Here is a 25,545-nt window from a genome sequence, read left to right as displayed (position 1 = left end):
GACAACGTCAGTGGGCTAATTTGCCTAATCTTCGCGGTACTTTAGACCCCGGTGGAAACGCAGACAACCATTGGCTGAAGGAACCTTTTAGTTCCTGGTAAAGTAGTTCCTGGGACTGAAAGTTCCGGGTAATTTTGGTGGAAACGCGGCTCTTGTGTGCTGATTCTTTACAAATTTAGCAGCTGGTTTCAACCCTTTAAGGCGTAAGATCACACGTGTGATCAGAATGTTTTTAACTAGACATTATAACACTGATGTAACAATCACTGTTATCCTGGTAACCTAGTTCTAGAATGCTCTTCAAAGGGTTAATTCAGCCCAGAAAACACATGGTTTTAATTGACCTTTTTACACAATGCATCAAAGAACATGAAAATCTGATTTTTTAAAAATGATTTTGTCTTTCAGTCATGGTGGAGAACATAGGAACAAGATGGCAAAAGTAGAATTGGTTGAGAAGCAAAGAAATTTTATATATTCAAAAATATATTCATAATATATTCAAAAGTAGTTATCAGTTCTTTTTTTTCATGTGAAGTGTTTTTGCTGTCTCAAACTCATTGCTTCATGCGGATGTCGAAAACCTTGCCCAATTTCTTTTTTTTTTATTTGGAAAGGAAAAGAAGATCATAAGAGCCTGTAATTCTCAGGGCAGTTTGGATCTGTTTTTTAATGGGGGATTTATTACAGCTAATATAAAACAAATTCATCTCATATCCCCTTGGAGAGAGAGAGAGTCTTTGGCCTTCGTTTGGAACAGGCACGCAGGGAGAAGGTATCCATTACTTTACCAAACACTGTGAAATCCCCACACTGCATTATTCCCTCCTTCACCCCCCCCCCCCTCCTCCCCCCATGCCTTAGGGCTAGTCCCAATCCCCCCCATCCCGCTCATACAAAGCCCCCTGTAAGTGGGGGGTGGGATTTAAAGCTTTGGTTCTGGGACGGCCTTTAAGTGGCTGTAGTGGGTGTCTGGCGAGGGCTCCCTGGGACAGACAGAGCTGTTTACAGAAGACGGGGCGAAGCCCCATAGCCTTCGGTCTCTGGACTCGGGTCGCCATGCGAAAGCTGCTGACTTTTTGGAAGGAGGGAGCCGAGGACGTTACCGGGCCTCCCACCCCGACCACGGCCGGCCCCACCCCACCCCCCTTTCGCACTCGGATTCTCTTTCCACATTATCTCACACTCCTCCTCCTCCCTCTATCCCTCTGTCCCACACTCCTGCTCACCCCAGATTCCATGAGTATGATGTCACTCTGCTGCCCTGCTGCCTTACTGTAAGTGACTGTGTTTCTGGGTGAAACTCTTTCTGAATGCGCTAGTCGCACAGTGTCTAAGGCTGTTGGTGTGTTTAATACTGTTAGTGAGTGCTTTACACTGACTGACTCTGTATTTAATACTGTAGATTAGTGTATTACACTGAAACTGACTGTGTGTAGTACTGTTGGTGAATGTGTGCTTCTGTCAGGTACTGTTGCAGTGTTTCTAAAGGGATTGTGTTTCTGTTTTCCAGGTAAGATTTTACAGGCGAGGAAGTGACTGCCCACCACAGACGCTCAACATGGCCCAGGTGCTGCAGATGGATTCCAACTTCCCAGGTACATCAACTGCCACTGTTATTTCTAATGCCACCGCCCCCCCCAATAATATTCCTACTGCTCTGCCCTATATTTTTCCCAATGCCCCACTCTCTCCCACAGGGAAGTCTAACCCCGCCCCCGGCCCCTCCTTCCTGGGCAAAGAGAACGTGCCGTATTCAGTGGAGACCCCGTACGGCTACCGGCTGGACCTGGACTTCCTGAAGTACGTGAACGACATCGAGAAGGGCAACACCGTCCGGCGGGCGCCGGCGCCACGGCGACCGCGATTCGGATTGCTGCTGCGCGGTGGATACGGCTACACGGGGTCCTGGTGGACCTCCACCGAGTCGCTCTGCTCCAACGCCAGCGCTGACAGCCGCCAGTCGTCCTACTCCTGCTGCGTGCCCGGTTACCACGGCGCCCGGCGTGAGCGCGGCGCGGGTGGAGAAGACGCTGCTGGACGCGCGGCGGAGGCTGGAGGAAGAGAGGGAGCGGGAGAGGGTGGGGCGCAAGCTCTCCAACCTGGGCAGCATGCGAAACAGCGTGGCAGGATCCAACACCTCGCTGTCCAGCGCGCACGGGCTGGCGCTCAGCCACGCCCAGGGGGCGGGGCCGGGCGGCGGCTCCTCGGGCCTGTCCACGCCCGTCTCGCCCAGCCCCGCCCACCTGCATCACGTGCGCGAGCAGATGGCGCTGGCCTTGCGGAAGATCCGCGAGCTGGAGGAGCAGGTGAAGACCATCCCCGTGCTGCAGGTGAAGATCTCCGTTCTGCAGGAGGAGAAGCGGCAGCTCAGCGTCCAGCTCAAGAGCCACAAGTTCCTGGGACGAGGCTCCGCCCCTGACCAGCCCCGGTCTGACACCCGCTAGCCCCGCCCAGACACCCGCTTCCTTTCTATTTTGATTTCTTAGTGACCAACAAGCAACTTTTGGAGCAGTTTGCTCAACAAAAAGATGAGAGTCATGTGAAAATTTCATCCACATGTAAAGTATTTGCCTCAGGAGAGCTTGTATTTGTCATAATCTATGTGTTTGTCCATTTTAGATTAGAGACACTAAAGAAAAAATTAGAAAAATCAAAATAATGCTTTCTTCCTCCCATTGTAATAACTGGAACCTGAAGGTGAGAAACAGAAATTAGTAATTGGCAAATATCCCAGAATTGTATGAATACGGCTGGATACTGTCATACTGTAGATGAGTGTGATTAATTTCAGTTACTTTCAGGATGTGAATCTTCAATGGAATCTATGGCTGAAGTAGTGCACTGCTGTTTGTGCAACAGCTTATATTAGAAATGTGTATTTTCACCATTTGATATTTCATAAAGGCAAGTGTCAGAGAGCTGCAAAGGAGATGCATGAAAATGTGTGAAGAGAGAGATGCACTTGACTTGATGCTGGAGGAGAGAGAGAACAGAATAAAAAGATCTGGAGTAGGAGGAATTTAAGAAGACATTTCAAGAGAAAGAGATGGCTCTTCAGCAGTGAGTACCGAGCAAGACTGTTAAGGGAAACCAAATATGACATCTAAATAAGGTAACCATGGCAATGGGAGAGTGAGGCTTCATGAACTCCATTATAAATGGGACTACCATGTGCTGTTAGTCATTGACATTGATATGAACCAATCTATCAAGTTTGGTCTCCATAGCGGACCACTTTGATTGGATTAATTTGATCAGCTGTTAATAACTCATAATAACTCCACCCATTTCGGGGCTTGTGTCTTATTCCAAGTACCAGTCATTGGAGAGAAAAGGGAATAATATTGATACTAATTTTAGAAATAACTGAATCTGAGTTAACAATGGACAGACACTTAACAGAAAGCTTAAATTGTACTTGAATGATGAAGCTTTTGATTATTTTTTTAACGTGCTGGAATCCTGTACAGGATAGATGAGTGTCACATGGTGCATACCTCCATGTGCTGTAAGCCGGTTTATAAAAAGCACACAAGTTACTGCTGGCTCCAGCACAGTGTAAGACTGAAGCCTGTGTGCTCCATGCTGCAGGAAGCTGGGGCAGCTTGAGCAGGACTGGAGAGCGAAGCTGGAAAGAGTGATGGAGGAGAGGAGCGAGCACGAGCAGCGTGTGAAGAAGGAGATCCAGGCTCTGCTCCTTAAGCTGTTCAAGACTGAGCGGCTGCACCAGACCCAGGTGAGCACATCCAGCGAGTACCAATGCTCCACTCTACCCTCTCTACAGTCAGGTCTGTCTCCTATTATAGGATTGCATCCATATGTGTGGGTCTTAGGAACACCTTTAATCTCCATGTTCTATTCCATTGCAGATATGTGACTATGAGGTCAACTACAGGGACTCACTAAAACTGGTGTCTGAGCTGCAGCGTCAAATCGAGGAGCGTGAGGTGAGAGGCTGAAATGGAGGTCGACAGGATGATCCATCTGTCTGTGTGTGTGTGTGTGTGTGCGCATGTGTGTGTGTGTGTGTGCGTGCATGTTCTGGCAATGAATTCTTGTCTCACCTGTCAGATCTTTTGCTGACTGTCACTTGTCTTTCTCCAGGTTGCAGTTCTTCAGAACAAACAGGAAGAACATGGTAAGAAGGACACTATCAGTTGTTTATTTAATTGGTATCTCAGATCATGGCAGAACATTAATTACTCCTCTTTTCCCTCATATTCAAAGCAAAAGCAGCAAGCGATGTCCTTGAGCCGAAGAGATGGATGGCCATGTCTCAGGAGAAATATCTGGAGCACCACATGAAGAAGGCCTCCTAGATTATTAGATGATTGTTTGTGCTGTTTAGAGACCCTTAAGGAGGCATTCACATCCACCTGGTCTCCTGTGGTTAAGACCACACCCACACCATGGCAGGCATATGAACCCCACACCTGTACAACACAATCAAAGCCCTACACTGCTGAGATGGTTTACATTTCTGTTTAACAGACCAGAAAACTCTATAGTATAGTTAATACATTCACTACATTTACCAAACTACTGAGGTCATTCCAATAATTCCGTATTTATGACTCCTGCTATTAAAAATGTAAAAAATCAAATAATTTTACGCTTTTGGAGTTTTATTGTACATGGCAACATAGCGAGTGAAATTCAGTGTTTATTAAAAGTAAAACAATGGTATGTGAGAACAGTACTGCTCACACATGGACACAGATGGGAAAGGAGGTGTTTAGAGACATTTGTGCAGCATGGCTGTGAGCTTCAGGAGCTCATTGGTCAGTGTCATGGCGGACGTCACATGTTAAGCAATGAGAACAGGGCTGACCACACTCAGATCACACAGCTCCTGCAGAAGACTGACAGCATGGAGGAGGAGAGGAAACAGAGGAGGCTCCAACAGCATGAGAGACATCAGAGAAGATCCAGAGGGAAGTGGATGAAGAGAAGAAATAAGAAGAGGCAAAGAACATAATAAAGGAGGGAGGGAATAGGCAGGAGCTCCAGGGAGTGACACAGATGAGATAAACAGCAGGAGGATTGGGTGATTTAAGCATAATGTCAGAGGAAAGGGAATATTCACACTGCATTTTTCTCCAGAGCTGAACCTCTCCTGGTCAAAACGCCTGTTATGACACTACCTGGAGGCCTGGATGGATGACCTCGATCTTCTGCACCGCATTTTAATAAACACGGGCTGTTTATTTTTTCAGGTAATTTAACACCTCAGGCCATAATCTGTACCAACTCTATGATTATTTGCTTTAACAGATTCCTATTTAGCCCGTCTTTAACTGTTGATACCAGGCTAGTATAAACCATTTTATCATCACTGTTTCAGTCTTTTTACTTTACTTACTGTGTATTGGGAGGCTCAGACTTGATCTTGTCCATTTTTTAAATTTGCTGTTTTGGCTGACCGTGAAACATGGCCTCTGCTGACCTTGCCTGGTCACAGATGAGTACAGCATCAGCATTAACCCCCTGCAGGATATCTCACTCCGGTATAGAGACTTAAACATTAAATCAAAGAGAGGTTGGTATGAAGTTATTGTCTAAGTTAAGTTTATTAATCAGTGTTGTTCATTTGTTTATTTAGTGGCCTCCACTTGCTCTCATTCCTTCTGTTTCTGTCTTGTAGGAGGGTGTAGTTACAAGGCAAAAGCCACACATTTACACAGACAGTGGTGGAATGGTCACTGGTCACAGGTGTTTATCTCACCTGCAGGTCCAGCCACCATGAACATCTGACCACCAGCACATCCCCTACATCTGAGAGGTTACAGAACACCTTCACTTCCCCACGTACATTAATTCCCCAAGCTGTCACAACAAAAGATAATTTAGTTCTCACTTGACTGTCTGATGAAATGAAGATTCTTTAATTTTGAAAATGGATTAGGTGAGAACATAGGTAATGGGATATTGGGGGCAATAGTGTGTGAAGTGAGATTGGGGTAGTTGGAGCAACATTCATATCCATTATACCTGGCAATGGTAAATGCTGGCAGGTGAGTGTCTGTGTTGTGAAAGGCTTACATATTTTCACCACTAGGTGTCAGTAAACTCCCACTGAAATCCCATTTCAGTGACTGTGGGTAAACGGCAGTCTTTTTCTGGCACATAACCAGATTTCTGTTCACCAGTTCTGCCTTTCAGCAGGTCAACAGAAATGTCACGAAATAAATGAGTGTCTGTACGTCAGGAGTAGCGCTGTCTCCTAAATTTATTGTGCCGGAACTGCGGGAGTAATGGGGGTTGGGCGCACATGTGGAATGCTGATGGCAGAACAGAATCATTTGTAGACTGCCAGAGAGGTGGCAGATCTCTGGTGTTCATTGAGAGAATTAGTTGAGCAGAACGTGTATAAAATTAAAGGGGCATGTAGGATCGGTGAGGATAAAGAGATTCCCCCAGGGGGGTGGGGCGGGGTGGAGATTCCTTGTGTGCCAGTTCATTTTATTTTCATAATTAAATCTTGTTGGCCAGGTCTGTGTTGTGTCTCGAGATACTTTTAACCTTTAGTACAGCACCTTTGTGTGGTGTCTGTGATGTGATTGGTCGTGCTTGTAACCTGGACGAGGGGCTTATCTGGCAGCAGACGGGGGGAGAAACCCTAGCCTGGAAGCCAGAGTGTACAACGACGTTGGCATAACCGCGGACCAGGCTGTGGTGCTGTGGGAAGTTGGAACAGGAAGTGCAGCAGTTTCTTGAGAAGTCTTTAGTTTATTCGGAGCTCAGAGTGCAGTAACTCCGCCCCCTCTATCTATTCGCTCTTCAGTTTCCCACATAGTGGTCCTTAGCTATGACCTAACACAGCTCTGCTGCTGCAGCCAATCAGCTCCCAAGCCTGGAGAAACAGACGGAACACAAATGATTCTGTGGCCAAGCAGCCATGAAGTCCGCATATGCAAGAAAGGTGGAGCCAGTTAGACTGTCTCTGGGCTGACGGAGCATGGTGGCCAGATGTTGGGCTTTGTCTGGGCATTGTTGGGCATTGTTTTTGCAGAGGTCATTATAGTAGAATCTCTACTCTCCATCACCATCAGGGAATCCGTGGTGCCGGATAGTAGAAAATTTTGTATACTAGAGCGTACCCTAAAGATTAGGCAGGAGCCAAATTAGTGAAGTATTTATTTTATTTTATTTTTTTTTTTTTTAACTCAATGTATTATTTTATTGCTCAAGGCCCCCACCTGCTGGCCAAATGATTTTACAATAGCTTCTATTTTCAAGTAAATGTCAGAGGGACATGCACTGTAAGTTTAAAGGAGCACAGACAAGCACGCCATCCTGTGTAAGTTTGTAAGCACACAGACTAGCACCTCAATCTTGTGTACGTTTTTTAGTGCACAGACAAGCATCCTCATCTCTTCAAATGAATGCAACCAGCCTGCTGCTTGACTATTGAGTCTGACCAATCAGAGGAGCTGCTATGTTGTGATGGGACGGTACTCCTCACAAACTGAAACCACCTTTCTGTGGACCACACTACAGCCTCTGGACAGCACAGTAGCCAATCACATACACCCAGGGCTTCACTCTAGCCAATTGTGAGCTGTCCTGCGGGTCCAACATTCGCAGTCAGCTCTGGCACAGTCGGGTATTCTTAGACCATGCAGTGTTTAATTTCACAGAGGACCAGTGCATTTAAGCAAGGTGCTGCCCTAAAGTCTCTCTGATTCCCTGTGATAACGAGTCGAGTTCTGCACTTTTTCTTTAGTTTATAAAATAGAAGAGAAGAAAACATGAAGCTGGTTTGCTGTGCAGGACCTACTTCCTTATTTTTGCTCTCACAAACAGAACCCCCCAAAAGTGTTATAATGGTAGAGGGAAATTGGTTATTTTTGCTCTGTGCTTACAGTAATTGGATTTGAATATGAGACAAAAGTACAGTCAGCTTTTAATATCATGGTACATGTGTTACCATTTCTCAGAAACTGCTGTCGTTGTGTTGAGTCCCCGTATTTTCAGCTGTGTAAAAGTTTAAAAAAAAAATTTAAATTAAAAAGCAGAAGTTCTATCCTCCACACTTTCAGCTTTCCATTGCATTGGTTTTTATTTATTTATTTTTTTTTTTTGTCTCATCTGTTCATAAAACAGTTTCAAAACTCTTCTGGCTTGTCTCTGTACTTTTTGGCAAATTCTAATCTGGCCTTTTGATTCTTGACGTTGATGTGAGGTTTTGCATTTTGCTGTTTAGCCTCTATAATTCTGCTCTCAGAGTCTTCTGCATTTGGGGGCTCGCTATATTTTTACCCCTGCCCTCTGGAGACCGCTGGTGACCGTACTTTTAGGGTTCTCCTTCACAACTCTTCACAGGATTCGTCTGTCATCAACTGCAGTACAACTCATACAGGTACTTAGAGTTGTATGTAGCCTACACAACTCACATACAAGTTTGGATAGTTTATTCTCTGTTTGGCACTGTGAGTGCCTGTGGGTTTTTTGGCTTCTGTTGTTGGTGGCTTTTTGTCAGTAGGCAGGAAATGTAAGAGTGACCTTCTGCAGATATATATTTAAATTTAGTTGATATTAGTTATAGAAAAGCGGAAGGTAAAGCAGTGATGAAGTAGAAGGGTGGGAGCTTCTGTGAGAATTTTTTCACAACTTGCTGTTCACACAAGCAGATAAGAAAAGAATGCATTAGAGGTGCTGTACAGTATGTATAATAGCCCAGGGGTTTCTTTTTTCTCGCTCTTTTGATCACTGAAGTTGAAGCACTAACCTTCCTCTTGAATCATGCAGGCAAACAGAGGGGTCACATTGATCTGTGAGTACTACCGAATCAGTTTTTTAATGTAAAGGTTTTTAACAGACAAGTATGTTTTTGTGGTGAAATTTGCATTTGATTGAAATAAATAAACCACAACAACACATTTGTTAAGTTATGCTTAAATAAATAAGTATAATTTGACCTCACTAATACTAAAATGCTCTACAGCATTTGGGCTGCATTGCAATGACCTCCGTTGTGGGAAAAGAAGAAAAGAATGAGTGAAGAAGTATGCTTTTGCTTCAGTAGATAACATACCTTGAATGATCACTAACAATTTTTTGTGAAAGAAGAAATACAATTTTATTTATTTGTTATTTGAAAGAGACATTGGACAGTTAGTAACTGCCCCAGAATTAGCTTGATAACTAAATTTCATCAGTAGTCCCTTGGCAGGTGGGAAAGTGGGAAAATTTACAAAAAATATGTACAAGCAGCAATTTGCAATTAGAATAAAAAGGTTGGTGTCCATCAATACACTCTAGCAGTAAAATAAAAAATATAAATAATCGCAAAAGGTACCAATGTAGAATATTGTGCTACAAATAAAATAATAAAACAAAAAATTACATGATAAAAGGTAAAACAATTGTACTTAATAATATAACAGTGGTGATATGTAACTGGCTTTTTAACCAGAACTTTCAGTGTATTTTTGCACAGAACATGTAAAGGCTTCAAATATGTTCACACAAACAGATATACGCTCCACTGACTGGTGGACCTGAGTTTAGGCTTTATTTGGAACATATTTATGGTTTTGTATTTTTCTTGCACTTACTGCATTTCTTTGGCCATTTCGATGATGATGTCAATGATTCCTGTCTTTTTTTTTTTTTTTTACAGTGCTGAGTCTAATGACAAGACTGGGTGAGTGTTACTAGATTTTAAAACAAACCCCACCTTCTGTTACCTGATAATCTATCAGAGAAAAACCTTATTCAGACAGTTTAGTGAAACTTATGATTGATAACAGAATGTCATGCTTCACAATAAGACTGTCTAACAGCATTATGATGTGATTAATTTGACTGCATATGTGGACGGTAACGTAGAAATATTATTCTGTGAGACTCGAGGCATGTCCTACAGTAGGGGGTGATACAGAGATCACAAACAGAATCAGTTCTTTTCTGTTCTAAACTAATGAAGCTGAGGCATTAATCAGGACACTATAAACATGTCATGAGTATTTAAACACATGCACTGACGTAGTGCATGCACTGTTTGTACAGGGAGCCCAAAGGATGTACTGACTCTGCAGCCTAACTGGCCCCTGTTCTTCACTGGAGAGACCGTCAATCTCACGTGTTTGGGACGGCCATTTACACATCATGGATTCTTTTGGTACAGAAATGAATTAAATAGTCTTGTGTTAAAGCACGCATCCCAGGATAACATCTACACCATCGCACCTGTTACTGAAGCCCACAGTGGTGTATACTTCTGTGAGGCTGAATCCATGAGTGATCCTGTCAGACTGAACGTGTCAGGTGAGTCAAAACTGGTCAGCAGCTGAACACTGGTGGTCTCACTCGTCCCACAGAGAGACCATATTTAACACATTTATTCAATCTTCCCCAGTGCACATTATGCTTCCCGTACCAGTTCATTTATTACAGGCAAATATAAAATTAACTTATTTTCATTTAAATGGGCTGGGTATACCACCAATTGAGTTGAGTTTCTGCCTGTCACACTGTTTGTATTGTTAATATTTGAGCTTCTGTATGTTTTAATCCATGGAATGTAGCCTTTTCTATCTGTTATGACATCGCATTTTAATAAACACGGGCTGTTCATTTTCTCAGCTAATTTAATACCTCAGGCCATAATCTGTACAAACTCTGATTATTTGCTTTAAATGATTCCTATTTAGCCCGTCTTTAACTGTTGATACCAGGTTAGTATAAACCATTTAATCATCACTGTTTCAGTCTTTTTACTTTACTTGCTGTATATTGGGAGGCTCAGGCTTGATCTTGCCCAATTTGTAAATTTGCTGTTTTGGCTGACCTTGAAACATGGCCTCTGCTGACCCCGTCTGGTCACAGATGAGTACAGCATCAGCATTAACCCCCTGATATCTCACTCCGGTATAGAGACTTAAACATTAAAACGATTTTTTAATTTTGAAACTGGATTAGGTGAGAACATAGGTAATTTGATATTAGGGAAACAGAGTGTGAAGTGAGATTGGGGTAGTTGGAGCAACATTCATATGCATTATATCTGGCAATGGTAGATGCTGGCAGGTGAGAGTCTGTATTGTGAAAGGCTTGCATATTTTCACCACTCGGTGTCAGTAAACTCCCACTAAAATCCCATTTCTGTGAATGTGGGGAAATGCCAGTCTTTCTCTGTGACATTACCAGACTTCTGTTCACCGGTTCTGCCTTTCAGCAGGTGAACAGAAATGCCACGATATAAACGAGTGTTTGTACGTCAGGAGTAGCGCTGTCTCCTACATTTATTTGGCCGGAACTACGGGAGTAATGGGGGTTGGGCGCACATGTGGAATGCTGATGGCAGAACAGAATCATTTGTAGACTGCCAGAGAGGTGGGAGATCTCTGGTGTTCATTGAGAGAATTAGTTGAGCAGAAAGGGTATAAAATTAAAGGGGCATGTAGGATCGGTGAGGAAAAAGAGATTCCCCTAGGGGGGTGGGACGGGGTGGAGATTCCTTGTGCGCAAGTTCATTTTATTTTTATTGATTCTTGGTAGCCAGGTCTGTGTTGTGACTCAAGATACTTTTAACCTTTGCTACAGCACCTTTGTGTGGTGTCTGTGATGTGATTGGTTGTGCTTGTAACCTGGATGGGGGGTGGCAGACGGGGGGAGAAACCCTAGCCTGGAAGAAAGAGTGTAGAGCGGCGTTGGCAAAATCTCAGACCAGGCTGGAGGCGCTGTGGGAAGTTGGAACAGGAAGTGCAGCAGTTTCTTAAGTCTTTAGTTTATTCAGAGCTCAGAGTGCAGTTACTCCGCCCCCTCTATCTATTTGCTGTTCAGTTTCCCACATAGTGGTCCTTAGCTATGATCTAACACAGCTCTTCTGCTGCAGCCAATCAGCTCCCAAGCCTGGAGAAAAAGACAGAACACAAATGATTCTGTGGCCATGCAGCCATGAAGTCCACATATGCAAGAAGGGTGGAGCCAGTTAGACTGTCTCTGGGCTGACGGAGCATGGTGGCCAGATGTTGGGCTTTGACTGGGCATTGTTGGGCATTGTTTTTACAGAGGTCATTATAGTAGAACCTCTACTCTCCATCACCATCAGGGAATCCGTGGTGCTGGATAGTAGAACATTTTGGATAGTAGAGTGTACCCCAAAGATTAGGCAAGAGCCAAATTAGTACAGTATTTTTTTATTTGTTTAGCTCAATGGATTTTTTTATTGATCAAGTGCCCCACCTGCTGGCCAAATGATTTTACAATAGCTTCTATTTTCAAGTAAATGTCAGAGGGACATGCACTGGAACTTTAATGCACCCCATCCTGTGTAAGATTGTAAGCACACAGACTAGCACCTCAATCTTGTGTACGTTTTTTAGTGCACAGACAAGCATCCCCATCTTTTCAAATTCATGCAACCAGCCTGCTGCTTGACTATTGAGTCTGACCAATCAGAGGAGCTGCTATGTTGTGATCGGATGGTACTCCTCACAAACTGAAACCACCTTTCTGTGGACCACACTACAGCCTCTGGACAGCACAGTAGCCAATCACATACTCCCAGGGCTTCACTCTAGCCAATTGTGAGCTGTCCTGCGGGTCCAACATTTACAGTCAGCTCTGGCACAGTCAGGTATTTTAGACCATGCAATGTTTCATTTCACAGAGGACCAGTGCATTTAAGCAAGGTGATGCCCTAAAGTCACTCTGATTCCCTGAAATAACAAGTGAAGTTCCGCATTTTCTTTAGTTTATAAAAATAGAAGAGAAGAAAACAGAAAGCTGGTTTGCTGTGCAGGACCTACTTACTTATTTTTGCTCTCACGAACAGAGCCCCCCAAAAGTGTTGTAATGGTAGCGGATAATTGGTTATTTTTGCTCTGTGCTTACGGTAATTGGATTTGAATATGAGACAAAAGTACAGTCAGCTTTTAATATCATGGTATGTGTGTTACCATTTCTCAGAAACTGCTGTTTTTGTGTTGAGTCCCCCTATTTTCAGCTGTGTAGAAGTTAAAAAAAATTTTTTTAAATTAAAAAGCAGAAGCTCTATCCTCCACACTTTCAGCTTTCCATTGCTTTGGTTTTTATTTTTTTTATTTTTTTGTCTCATCTGTTCATAAAACAGGCAAACAGAAACAAATCATGCAGGCAAACAGAGGGGTCACATTGATCTATGCGTACTGCCGAATCAGTTTTTTAATGTAAAGGTTTTTAACAGACAAGTATGTTTTTGTGGTGAAATTTGCATTTGATTGAAGAAAAAAAAACAACAACAACACATTTGTTAAATTATGCTTAAATAAATAAGTAGGATTTGACCTCACTAATACTAAAATGCTCTACAGCGTTTGGGCTGCATTGGAATGACCTGCGTTATGGGAAAAAAAGAAAATTATGAGTGAAGAAGTATGCTTTTGCTTAAGAAGATAACATACCTTGAATGATCACTACCATTTTTTTGTGAAAGAAGAAATACAATTTTATTTATTTGTTATTTGAAAGAGACATTGGACAGTTAGTAACTGCCCCAGAATTAGCTTGATAACTACATTTCTTCAGTAGTCCCTTGGCAGGTGGGAAAGTGGGAAAATTTACAAAAAATATGTACAAGCAGCAATTTGCAATTAGAATAAAAAGGTTGATGCGCATCATTACACTCTAGCAGTAAAATAAAAAAATATAAACAATCGCAAAAGGTACCAATGTAGCATATTGTGCTACAAATAAAATAATAAAACAAAACATTACACGAGATAAGGTAAAATAATTGCACTTAATAATATGACAGTGGTGATATGTAACTGGCTTTTTAACCAGAACTTTCAGTGTATTTTTGTACAGAACATGTAAAGGCTTCAAATATGTTTACACAAGCAGATATACGCTCCATTCAAACTGATCATTGCCGAACTCAAACACTGACTGGAGGACCTGAGTTTACCCAACTTCCACAGTACTGCATGGATGACATCTTGAAACCAAACAGCAATGATGGGGATGTGTTTAGGCTTTATTTGGAACATATTTATGGTTTTGTATTTTTCTTGCTCTAATTGCATTTCTTTGGCCATTTCGATGATGATGTCAATGATTTCAGTGTTTTTTTTTTTTTTTTTTACAGTGCTGAGTCTAATGACAAGACTGGGTGAGTGTTACTAGATTTTAAAACAAACCCCACCTTCTGTTACCTGATAATCTATCAGAGAAAAACCTTAGTCAGACAGTTTAGTGAAACTTATGATTGATAACAGAATGTCATGCTTCACAATAAGACTGTCTCACAGCATTATGATGTGATTAATTTGACTGCATATGTGGACGGTAATGTAGAAATATTATTCTGTGAGACTCGAGGCATGTCCTACAGTAGGGGGTGATACAGAGATCACAAACAGAATCAGTTCTTTTCTGTTCTAAACTAATGAAGCTGAGGCATTAATCAGGACACTATAAACATGTCATGAGTATTTAAACACATGCACTGACGTAGTGCATGCACTGTTTGTACAGGGAGCCCGAAGGATGTACTGACTCTGCAGCCTAACTGGCCCCTGTTCTTCACTGGAGAGACCGTCACTCTCAGGTGTTCTGGAAAGCCATTCAAACATCATGGATTCACATGGTACAGAAATGAAGCAATTACGTGGGTGCAAAAGCACAAATCCCATGAAAACATCTACACCATCACACCTGTTACTGAAGCCCACAGTGGTGCATACTGCTGTGCTGCTGAATCCGGGAGTGACCCTGTCAGACTGATCGTGTCAGGTGAGTCAAAACTGGTCAGCAGCTGAACACTGGTGGTCTCACTCATCCCACAGAGAGACCATATTTAACACATTTATTCAATCTTACCCAGTGCACATTATGCTTCCCTTACCAGTTCATTTATTACAGGCAAATATAAAATTATCTTATTTTCACTTAAATGGGCTGGGTATATGGGTCTGTATGTTTAAATCCATGGAATGTAGCCTTTTCTATCTGTTATGATAGAATGAGAGAACCTACTGCTTTAGCTCTTTGTCTCAACCCCAATCAGAGCATGCCTGTCCCTCTGTAGTCATGTCTACACTCCACTAGCAATGTTGTATGTAAAAGTTGAGTAAATTGCTCTGGGTAGGAGCATCTGCTAATGCCTGTAGTGTAATGTAATGAGCAGTTAGAGCTGTGACACAGTCTGTCCATCTTCACAGCCTCGTCCACACCCGTTCTGAGACAGTCACATGCTTTCCCAGTACATGGATAAGCGAACCATGTTCTACTGTATCGCAGATTAAAGCCAGATTGCACTGTGCGTTTGATGATGCCATTATTAGGAACCTGGGGAAGAGATTCAATCTGTTTTCTCTGTTATAGAGATACGCCCGCCTGTCCTGACTGTCTCTCCACACAGGCAGTTATATGCAAGAGAACATGTCAGTCTCTCTTGTAAGGTTACAGTGACTTCAGCTGGCTGGGAATATTACTGGTAAAAAGGAACTGGATCACATGACATTGCCCATATTTCCAGAACATCTAAAGGCTTGTACATCCTCAGTGCTGCTGCACTTACATACACAGGGGGAGACCCAGTCTGGTACACAGAGTATAGTTACCCCACCCACATACAGGTATCAGGTGGGTGGTGAGTACTGACAGGCATTATTCAGTGTGCAAAATTGGCACATTCCCATAATGCACTGGGTCCAACTGCTGTGATGACTCTGGGATCCTGTTCCTTAGTTTAATTCTTGTACCAATTCGATCAGGATTAGAGTTTTTTCATTTCTGATTTTTTAATATCTTCTCTTAATATCATTGAAAATAGGAATGCAGCTGCCCCTGGATTTTGTCCTTCATTTAGGGTGATTTGATTTCTCCATAGTCTTAAAAATTCTGACATGACAACAGAAATGTGACCCAGTCTGCCTGTTTCTACAGCACTGCCTAAAGCCACTCTGACTGTAGAGCCAAAATGGCGCCCACTGTACAATGGAGAGACCGTCACCCTGAGGTGTGTGGTGGACTCCTACAGCAACTGGACATATTTCTGGTACAAAGACCAGGCCCAGATGGCTGTGTCTCAGACTGCTGGTCACAGTGTAACTGGTAACAGACTCACCATCCCTGGTGCTGTTGGGTCTGACCAGGGGCAGTACTGGTGTGAGGGGAGGCTGGAGGGGAGAAAAGTGACATCACAGCGCAGCGACTCCATCAATCTGACTGTTGCAGGTGAGTCTCAGGTACGCTTTCAATTTGGATATGTCACATGCTCTATTGGATTAAGATCTGGGGACTGTGCATGTCATTGGTAAGTCATTGGTAGTAAAATGAAGTCATCATCTTGTTTGTGGAACCAGCTAGAGGAGATGTGTGCTTTGTGAAAAGATGCATTACCTGCTGGAAGTATCCACTTGATTACAGGTAGACTGTAGTCATAAAGGGATGCACATGGTCAGATACAATGCTTAAGTATGCTCCGGCACTCAAATGATGATCAGTCATTATGGGGCCTAATGTGTGTCACAAAAACATTCCACACCATTATGTTTTTGGCATTCTGATGAATTCAGCAATGCTGGAGGCTTTGCATAATTATCCTAATTTCAATGAAACTCACACTATAGAGAATTAAAATATTTGGTTTATTATTTCACATACAAAAATTATTTTGGGTGAAATGCTTAAAATTTTAATATTTATGGAATATTGTGCAGGACCACCTACAGAGTCAAAAAAAATTAATATTTCTGCAATAGTTATTTTTCCTTGCAGTTTATTCACAACTGTTTCCTCCTCAGTCATCTCTAAATTCTAACAGAAGAAACTGTGACCCAGTCTGTGTCCTTTCCACAGCCCTGCCTAAGGCCACTCTGATCGTGAAGTCAAAATGGCGCCTACTGTACAATGGAGAGACCGTCACCCTGAGGTGTGAGGTGGACTCCTACAGCAACTGGACACATTTCTGGTACAGAGACCATAACCAGACAGCCACATCTCTCACTAAAGAGTACAGTGTAAACATCACTGGGGCAGCTGGGTCTCACCAGGGGCAGTACTGGTGTGAGGGAAGGCTGGAGGGGAGAAATGTGACATCACAGCACAGCGACTTCATCACTCTGACTGTTTCAGGTGAGTCTCAGGTAGGCTTTCAAATTGTATCTAAAACTTTATTCTTAAAATATTTACATTGCATTACATTCACTTACCATACACAGGAGCAACAAACAGTATAACAATTTATACTATGGCTTGGATACATTTTTAATTCCGATTGGTTGACAGCCATGTCAACCACTCGTTTTATTTGTGTTTGTATATAGGCATGGCAATGTGGGTAATTTTGCCTCATTATGGTTTCAAATCACTACATGAAAATTTCATTTTGTTTACTTAGCAATCATGAAATAAAAGGAAACAACACCATGTTATTTAAAAACAATCAATCGCTAAGTTGTGCGGATAGAAAGCGTTTTTTTATCCAGAAAACATCTCAGTTGCAACACATTTCACATTTTTGTGGTCAGGGGTGCAGCATTTATTAAGCTTGAAGATAATAACGTGTCGTAGTTATGTGTATGAGAATATATGATACAGCTGACTGTTATCCCACGATACCAGTTGCTACATGCACCATGACAATAGTTGTGAACTTTGTTTTTCATTGTTTAATGTCTAAATTCTAATTCTCTTTTCTTATATTTTTGATGGCTGATAATGAGACTACTCTGCATACATAAGAAAAGAGAAACACTGGTTTATCATTACCAAAGGAACCATATTTACTGTAGTGGCAGGTGTGTACATAATGGTGTTAGTTTTGTAATTAACAAAATGTCTTTAAAAATACCTTTTTATTTAAATTTTTCCACGCATTTTAGTTGTAGCCATAGTATAAGAGATATTAACCACTTCACGCGTTCTGATTACCACCCCGTCACTCCATATATTCTTGTATATGCTCAGGTTTATATCTTCCACATATCCCTCATCTCTGTGTCTCTCTGGGAGCTGCTCCTCTGCTGCTGGCCTCCATTATACTGTGTGTGAAATCGTGCAGGAAACCAGGTGATGTTATTTTACAGGGGAACACATCTAAAAACAACGTCTGTTTCAGATTTCAGGCTGCAACACTGTTCATTCTCACTCCCAGTTCTCTCCCTCTGTTGTGTTTATACGTCTTTATTGATGTGCAGGGTCGTCTAATGAAGCAGCTGTCAAATACACTGAAGAGAATGTGGAAGTTGACTTTTAAAACCTTCACACTGAAGCTGAATGTGGAATGAAGAACGTTTGAGAGCTCAGGATTATTTTTCATTGTGATGTTTCCCAGCTTGCAGGGAAATCCTGATTGGGGGTGCAGTTATGGGGACACTCAGTGAGTTTTGGGAATGAAGCAGTCGTGCCTTTAGAGTGCAGGATCTGTATAATATATCTGAGGTTCTGATTCACCAGAGCTGCACTTGTGGTCTTTGTCTAAGTTAGTCTGCTTTCATTGCTGTATGTTGGTTTCAGGACCTACGTTGAACTTTATATATTATGTAGTGAACTCGCCGCAAGCTTACATACAGCCTAAACAGCTGAGACTCTGCAACATACTCAACATGCATTTCATGTGTCTGCTTGTATTAGTACTAAATTAAATGGAATTTAAAGTGTGTTCTTTTTTTGTTCCTTCTTTATTTTGTTAACATAAGAAATAAATGAAAAAAATAAACATGTGTAATGTAACATCCCCAGTAGGTCAGTTATAGCACCTTCCACTGTGGTGAACAACACAATCTAATCCAAGTGTGAGAAGGAGAAACCGAACAGGAATGGTGAGCTGAATGTGGACAGAGAAGCTGAGGGCTCGATTGTTTTTATTATATTATTTTCATATAATTACTTCTACTGTAATAACAATGTTACCAATCATAAATTTCTTGTGTTCATTCTTCGTGGGGATGAATCGTGACAAACAAATATTAATAAATAAGTATGCTAAAGCTGGCATTTGTCTCTCTTGATTCTATATTATGCTGATTCCACCATATTATTTTGACTACATTGTCATTTTGATATTGCTTGTAATAGCATATCGTCATTAAAAATGATTAGTTGCGGTTTTTCTGTCTTTGCATGATGAAGTTTTCGATGATAACAAAGAGTAATCACATATGAAAAATAAATAGGCCATCATTGTCAGGACTTGCGAGGGAATGGACCCAAATGCAGAGTAAAAAAATCCAAGAACTCCAAAAGGAAAATTCACACAAAGACTTTAATTACCAAAACTAAGGAACAAATGCAGGAAACCAGAAAATGCCTCACAGGGCAAATCCCAAAAACACAAAAGAAAAATAACAAAAAAACAATAGAAGAAAAACACACAGAACAAATCTTGGGCAGGGCAGGAACTCATGGGCGGAAACACAGAGGAAGGAAAACATGTGCAAACACAAGGAACCACCACCCAATCAGGGAAGCAAAGAACTGAAATAGACACGACACTAAAGAGACACAGGAGGGCAACATGCACAATTAGACCACAGAGAGGGAAGGGAAAACAAGACATAACCAAAAAACAATAATAGAATAATTGAAAACAATAATACAATTAAACAGGGAAAAGGAACAGAACTACAAACTGAAGTGCCGCCATCTGGCGGCCCAAAAAGGAAACGCAGACAAGCACAGAACCATGACAATCATAAATAAAAAATGAGAATAGCTGCATTTAATTTGATCTTAAATAATTGTTCAGCACCAATTGGCCAGGGCAATGAAGGGATAGGCTGTTGCCTTGACAAGCGTTTTTGAGGAAGTAGATTACAAGTGACTTAAATTACCGGCATTTAGCAGACACTGTGATCCAGAGCGACTTACACAACTTTTACATTGCATCTACATTGGATCCATTTATACAGCTGGACTTATACTGAAACAATGCAGGCTAGGTACCTTGCTCAAGGGTACAACGGCTGTGTCCTACACAGGAATCAAACCTGTGACCTTTGGATTACAAGCCCAGTTCTACTCATTATACTGTGCTATCGCTCATGCTAACATAATAGCAGTGTCTTTGGAAGTTCATCACATTTGCAGTCCTTTCTGAACCGATGTTGCTTTAAAGCAGGATCCGTTCAAATGCCTACATAAGGATCATATAGTTATAAGTGCCCTAAGGTTCTGTTGACGCGTGGTGCTCAATGGACAGTGGTCACTCCTGGTTCAGGGCTGATGTATAATGCTCGTGTACAGGAGACCTCTGGATTGAAACAGTGCTGCAGGCATTAATGCATGTTATGAAACATTTCTAATAGGAATCAATAAAATGTATACAACACAATAAACGTTGATATAACGCACTTAAATAATAACTTATTGAGATAACCTTTGTTTTTTATAAGCTCCCTGACATGGAATGGACACCTAGCTGTTTACCTGACTATAAACACAAACATACAGACTTTCACATTTCTCCAGAGGAAGAAAGTGCTGCATCACACATGTGCTCTGGCGTATGCACACACTGTTATTTTCCTGCCACACACAGGGGGAAAGCTGCAGAACGGTTATAAAATACACAGGCATGTCGTACTTCTCTAAATATAGGAGACGCTGCGGCTCATTAGCTTCCCTTCATGAGCATGTGATCAGAGTTCAGAAACCACGCGAGCGTCTCCAACCTGCTGCTCCGTCTAAATCTCGAGCAGAGGAGAGAGGAGCATGGCACTAAATGCAGACGCACATGGTAACCGTTGCAGCTTCCTGCAGCTGTGTTTAGTTTAGGACACTCTGCGATTTCAGAGGAGATGGCAGCCGCTCTGAGAGCTTCTCAGTGTCACAGTTAAATGTGTAACTTTTGCAGCTTTCTTCAGGTCAGCATAGTTCAGCTGGGCATGCGTGAGTTATGCAAATTTCTATTGCAAATTACACCTCAGTCAACATGATCAATTTGTGAATAATATTTCTGTAAATTATATTCCGTACATCATTTAGCATTCAAACAGAGTTACATTAAAAACTTTTGGGTTATCTGAGACTTTAAAAGTTGCAGAAAGAGTGTGGTTACAGTATGATTTCAGAGGCAGTTGACTCTCACTTTGCCAAGTTTCTGTTCATGACCAAAAGGCTCAATTTTGGTCAAACCAGACAATTGATTTACACAATTGCTCTCACTAAGGCCTTTGTTTGTGCAGCATTTCTAAAGAGCCTGTTGGTATGACGGTGTGATTGTATGGTTAAATATGAGACTTGGAGATCCCAAAAAGCAACTAAATTCAAACTGTGATCCTTGGGCTCTTCTTTGCCTCTCTCATCATCTTCCTCGCTGGGTGGGGGGGCCATATGTATCCCAACTTTGCCGCTTCTTTTACAGGAAGGTTGCTGATATTTACAAATCCCTCAAGATGGAGTCTTCAAGCACATTAGTCAATCCTCTTCCCAGACAACCCTCCCCCATTCCCAACTCAGTACCCCTCCCCCCATCTCGCTTTCTGCTTCATCTCCTCTTCTCTCTCTTTACCAAGTCTCTTGTTTCTGTTATCTCCTCTCATACTCTATCTTCCAGGTCACATCTCCAGTCTGTTCTGACCCCTGGTGGTGGAATGAGCTTCTGACTGCTGTCAGGACTGCAGAAACCATACCCATCTTCCCACTGCAGTCAGGACAGCAGAAGCCCTGCCCATCTTCCCACTGCAACATTGTATGAATACTGCTCGATACTGTCATACTGTAGATGAGTGTGATTAATTTCAGTTACTTTCAGAATGTGAAGCTTTAATGGAATCTATGGCTGAAGTATTGCACTGCTGTTTGTGCAACAGCTTATATTAGAAATGTGTATTTACACCATTTGATATTTCATAAAGGCAAGTGTCAGAGAGCTGCAAAGGAGATGCATGAAAATGTGTGAAGAGAGAGATGCACTTGACTAGATGCTGGAGGAGGGAGAGAACAGAATAAAAAGTGCCGATCTGGAGCAGGAGGAATTTAAGAAGACATTTCAAGAGAAAGAGATGGCTCTACAGCAGTGAGTACCGAGAAAGACTCTGTCAAGGAAAACCAGATATGACATCTAAATAAGGTAACCATGGCAATGGGAGAGTGAGGCTTCATGAACTCCATTATAGGTTGGACTACCGTGTGCTGTTAGTCATTGACATTGATATGAACCAATCTATCAAGTTTGGACTCCATAGCAGACCACTTTGACTGGATCCATTTTATCAGCTGTTAATAACTCATAATAACTCCACCCATTTCGGGGTTTGTGTCTTATTCCAAGTAAAAGTCATTGGAGAGAAAAGGGAATAATATTGATGCTAATTTTAGAAGTAACTGAATCTGAGTTAACAATGGGCAGACACTTAACAGAAAGCTTAAATTGTACTTGAATGATGAAGCTTTTGATTATTTTTTAACGTGCTGGAATCCTGTACAGGATAGATGAGTGTCACATGGTGCTCACCTCCATTTGCTGTGAACCGGTTTATAAAAGCACATGAGTTACTGCTGGCTCCAGCACAGTGTAAGACTGAAGCCTGTGTGCTTCGTGCTGCAGGAAGCTGGGGCAGCTTGAGCAGGACCGGAGAGTGAAGCTGGAAAGAGTGATGGAGGAGAGGAGCGAGCACGAGCAGTTTGCGAAGAAGTAGATCCAGGCTCTGCTCCTTAAGCTGTTCAAGACTGAGCAGCTGCACCAGACCCAGGTGAGCACATCCAGCGAGTACCAATGCTCCACTCTACCCTCTCTACAGTCAGGTCTGCCTCCTGTTATAGGATTGCATACATATGTTTGGGTCTTAGGAACACCTTTAATCTCCATGTTCTCCTATTCCATTGCAGATAAGTGACTATGAGGTCAAGTACAGGGACTCACTAAAACTGGTGTCTGAGCTGCAGCGTCAAATCGAGGAGCGTGAGGTGAGAGGCTGAAATGGAGGTCGGCAGGAAGATCCGTGTGTGTGTGTGTGTGTGTGTGTGTGTGTTCTGGCAATGAATACTTGCCTCACCTGTCCGATCTTTTGCTGACTGACACTTGTCTTTCTCCAGGATGCAGTTCTTCAGAACAAACAGGAAGAACATGGTAAGAAGGACACTATCAGTTGTTTTTTTAATTGGTATCTCAGATCATGACAGAACATTCATTACCCCTCTTTTCCCTCATATTCAAAGCAAAGGCAGCAAGCGATGTCCTTGAGCCGAAGAGACGGATGGCCATGTCTCGGGAGAAATATCTGGAGCACCACATGAAGAAGGCCTCCTAGATTATTAGATGATTGTTTGTGCTGTTTAGAGACCCTTAAGGAGGCATTCACATCCATCTGGCCTCCTGTGGTTAAGACCACACCCACACCATGGCAGGCATATGAACCCCACACCTGTACAACACAATCAAAGCCTTTTACTGCTGAGATGGTTTACGTTTCTGTTTAACAGACCAGAAAACTCTATAGTATAGTTAATACATTCACTACATTTACCAAACTACTGAGATCAGTCCAATAATTCTGTATTTGTGACTCCTATTATAAGTAAAAAATATCTAATAATTTAACGCTTTTGGAGGTTCATTGTACATGGCAACAAAGCGAGTGAAATTCAGTGTTTATTAAATGAGGAAATGAGGTCCCAAGGAAATACTGTTGGGATGCTGTGTAATTCTCAACTGAGCATCAGTGCTGCCCTGCAGTGTCAGGAAGCACACACCCTGGTGGTTGGGAGGAGCATTGCAGTGATTGTCAGCCCATTCTAAAAGTGAAACAATGGTATGTGAGAACAGTTACTGCTCACACATGGACACAGATGGGAAAGGAGATGTTTAGCGACGTTTGTGCAACATGGCTGTGAGCTTCAGGTGCTCATTGGTCAGTGTCATGGCGGACGTCACATGTTAAGCAATAAGAACAGGGCTGACCACACTCAGATCACACAGCTCCTGCAGACGACTGACAGCATGGAGGAGGAGAGGAACAGAGGAGGCTCCAGCAGCATGAGAGAGAGACATCAGAGAAGATCCAGAGGGAAGTGGAAGAAGAGAAGAAATAAGAAGAGAAAAAGAACATAATAAAGGAGGGTGGGAAGAGGCAGGAGCTCCAGGGAGTGACACAGATGAGAAAAACAGCAGGAGGATTGAGTGATTTAAGCATAATGTCAGAGGAAAGGGAATATTCACACCGCATTTATTTCCAGAGCTGAACCTCTCCTGGTCGAAACCCCTGTTATGACACTACTTGGGGGCCTGGATGGATGACCTCGATCTTCTGCACCGCATTTTAATAAACATGGGCTGTTAATTTTTCCAGCTAATTTAATACCTCAGGCCATAATCTGTACAAACTCTATGGTTATTTGCTTTAACAGATTCCTATTTAGCCCGTATTTTACTGTTGATACCAGGCTCGTATAAACCATTTTATCATCACTGTTTCAGTCTTTTTACTTTACTTGCTGTGTATTAGGAGGCTCAGTTACAATCTTGCCCTTTTTATGTTTGCTGTTTTGGCTGACTGTGAAACATGGCCTCTGCTGACCTCCCATGGTCACAGCATCAGCATTAAACCCCTGCAGGATATCTTTCTCCGGTATAGAGACTTAAACATTAAAACAAAGAGAGGTTGGTATGAAGTTATTGTCTAAGTTAAGTTTATTAATCAATGTTGTTCATTTGTTTATTTAGTGGCCTCCACTTGCTCTCATGCCTTTTGTTTCTGTCTTGTAGTAGGGTGTAGTCACAAGGCAAAAGTCACACATTAACACAGACAGTGGTGGAATGGTCACTGGCCACAGGTGATTCTCTCACCTGCAGGGTCAGGTACTACAAACATCTGAGCACCAGCAGACCTCCTACATCTGTGAGGTTACACAACACCTTCACTTCCCCACATACATTAATTCCCAAAGCTGTCACAACAAAAGAGAATTTAGTTCTCACTTGACTGTTTGATGATTTTTAAATTTTGAAAATGGATTAGGTGAGAACATAGATAATTGGATATTGGGGCAACAGAGTGTGAAGTGAGATTGGGGTAGTTGGAGCAACAATCATATCCATTATGTCTGGCAATGGTAGATGCTGGCAGGGGCGTGTCTGTGTCGTGAAGGACTTGCATATTTTCACCACTAGGTGTCAGTAATCTCCCACTAAAATCCCATTTCAGTGAATGTGGGGAAATGCCAGTCTTTCTCTGGGACAGCCAGAGCGGTGGGAGATCTCTGATGTTCATTGAGAGAATTAGTTGAGCAGAACGGGTATAAAATTAAAGGGGCATGTAGGATCGGTGAGGATAATTTTATACCCGTTTTGCTCAACTAATTTACTCTCCCTCTCCTATTTACTCCCCCTCAATTCATCCAATAGCTCACCCACAGTAACTTTCAGGAGAAATCTCCCTACTCTGTCACAATCCTCCCTCGTCTCCACTGCTCTGTCTACACTTCCCCCTCCTGCGTCTTTCTCTAACCTGCCAGTTGACCTTGCCACCTCCACCCTCAACTCCTGCCTCTCTCAGTCCCTCGACTCACTTTGTCCTCTTGTCTCCAAACCAGCACGCTCCTCACCCCCCTGCCCATGGCTGACCGAGTCACTACGCTCCAGCAGAACATCACTGCGGGCTGCAG

At 42.4% G+C, this 25,545-nt stretch overlaps 2 protein-coding genes and 1 long non-coding RNA gene across 5 annotated transcripts in view; all 3 read left to right on the top strand.

The window, feature by feature from the left end:
- Positions 1-17,350, top strand: part of LOC135248595 (low affinity immunoglobulin gamma Fc region receptor II-like) — a 35,205-nt gene extending 17,855 nt beyond the window's left edge. The window contains exons 1-5 of one of the 3 annotated variants that reach the window (XM_064323410.1): positions 7,682-8,779; positions 9,629-9,652; positions 10,018-10,275; positions 15,883-16,173; positions 16,798-17,192. In XM_064323410.1, the coding sequence (XP_064179480.1) occupies positions 8,749-8,779; positions 9,629-9,652; positions 10,018-10,275; positions 15,883-16,173; positions 16,798-17,177 (984 nt within the window). In that variant the 5' untranslated portion in view covers positions 7,682-8,748 and the 3' untranslated portion in view covers positions 17,178-17,192. Of the gene's footprint in view, positions 1-7,681; positions 8,780-9,628; positions 9,653-10,017; positions 10,276-13,107; positions 14,105-14,469; positions 14,728-15,882; positions 16,174-16,797 lie in introns of those variants that run through there. The other 2 variants (XM_064323411.1, XM_064323409.1) reach the window with 2 other exon arrangements.
- LOC135248583 (KN motif and ankyrin repeat domain-containing protein 2-like) lies at positions 1,562-25,013 on the top strand. Its single transcript, XM_064323380.1, has 7 exons — positions 1,562-1,598; positions 1,701-1,886; positions 1,948-2,431; positions 3,595-3,739; positions 22,771-22,848; positions 22,978-23,011; positions 23,101-25,013. The coding sequence occupies exons 1-7, from the start codon at positions 1,562-1,564 to the stop codon at positions 23,190-23,192; spliced, it is 1,056 nt and encodes a 351-aa protein (XP_064179450.1). The 3' UTR covers positions 23,193-25,013.
- LOC135249513 (uncharacterized) lies at positions 17,648-18,601 on the top strand. Its single transcript, XR_010328721.1, has 2 exons — positions 17,648-18,009; positions 18,138-18,601. It is a non-coding gene; the product is annotated as an uncharacterized LOC135249513 (long non-coding RNA).
- Positions 25,014-25,545: the final 532 nt, after the last annotated feature.

Source organism: Anguilla rostrata, chromosome 2, assembly GCF_018555375.3.
Source record: "Anguilla rostrata isolate EN2019 chromosome 2, ASM1855537v3, whole genome shotgun sequence".
NCBI classification, from domain to species: domain Eukaryota; kingdom Metazoa; phylum Chordata; class Actinopteri; order Anguilliformes; family Anguillidae; genus Anguilla; species Anguilla rostrata.
The sequence above is the reverse complement of the archived record's forward strand: the minus strand, read 5'-3'. Positions and strand labels throughout refer to the sequence as shown.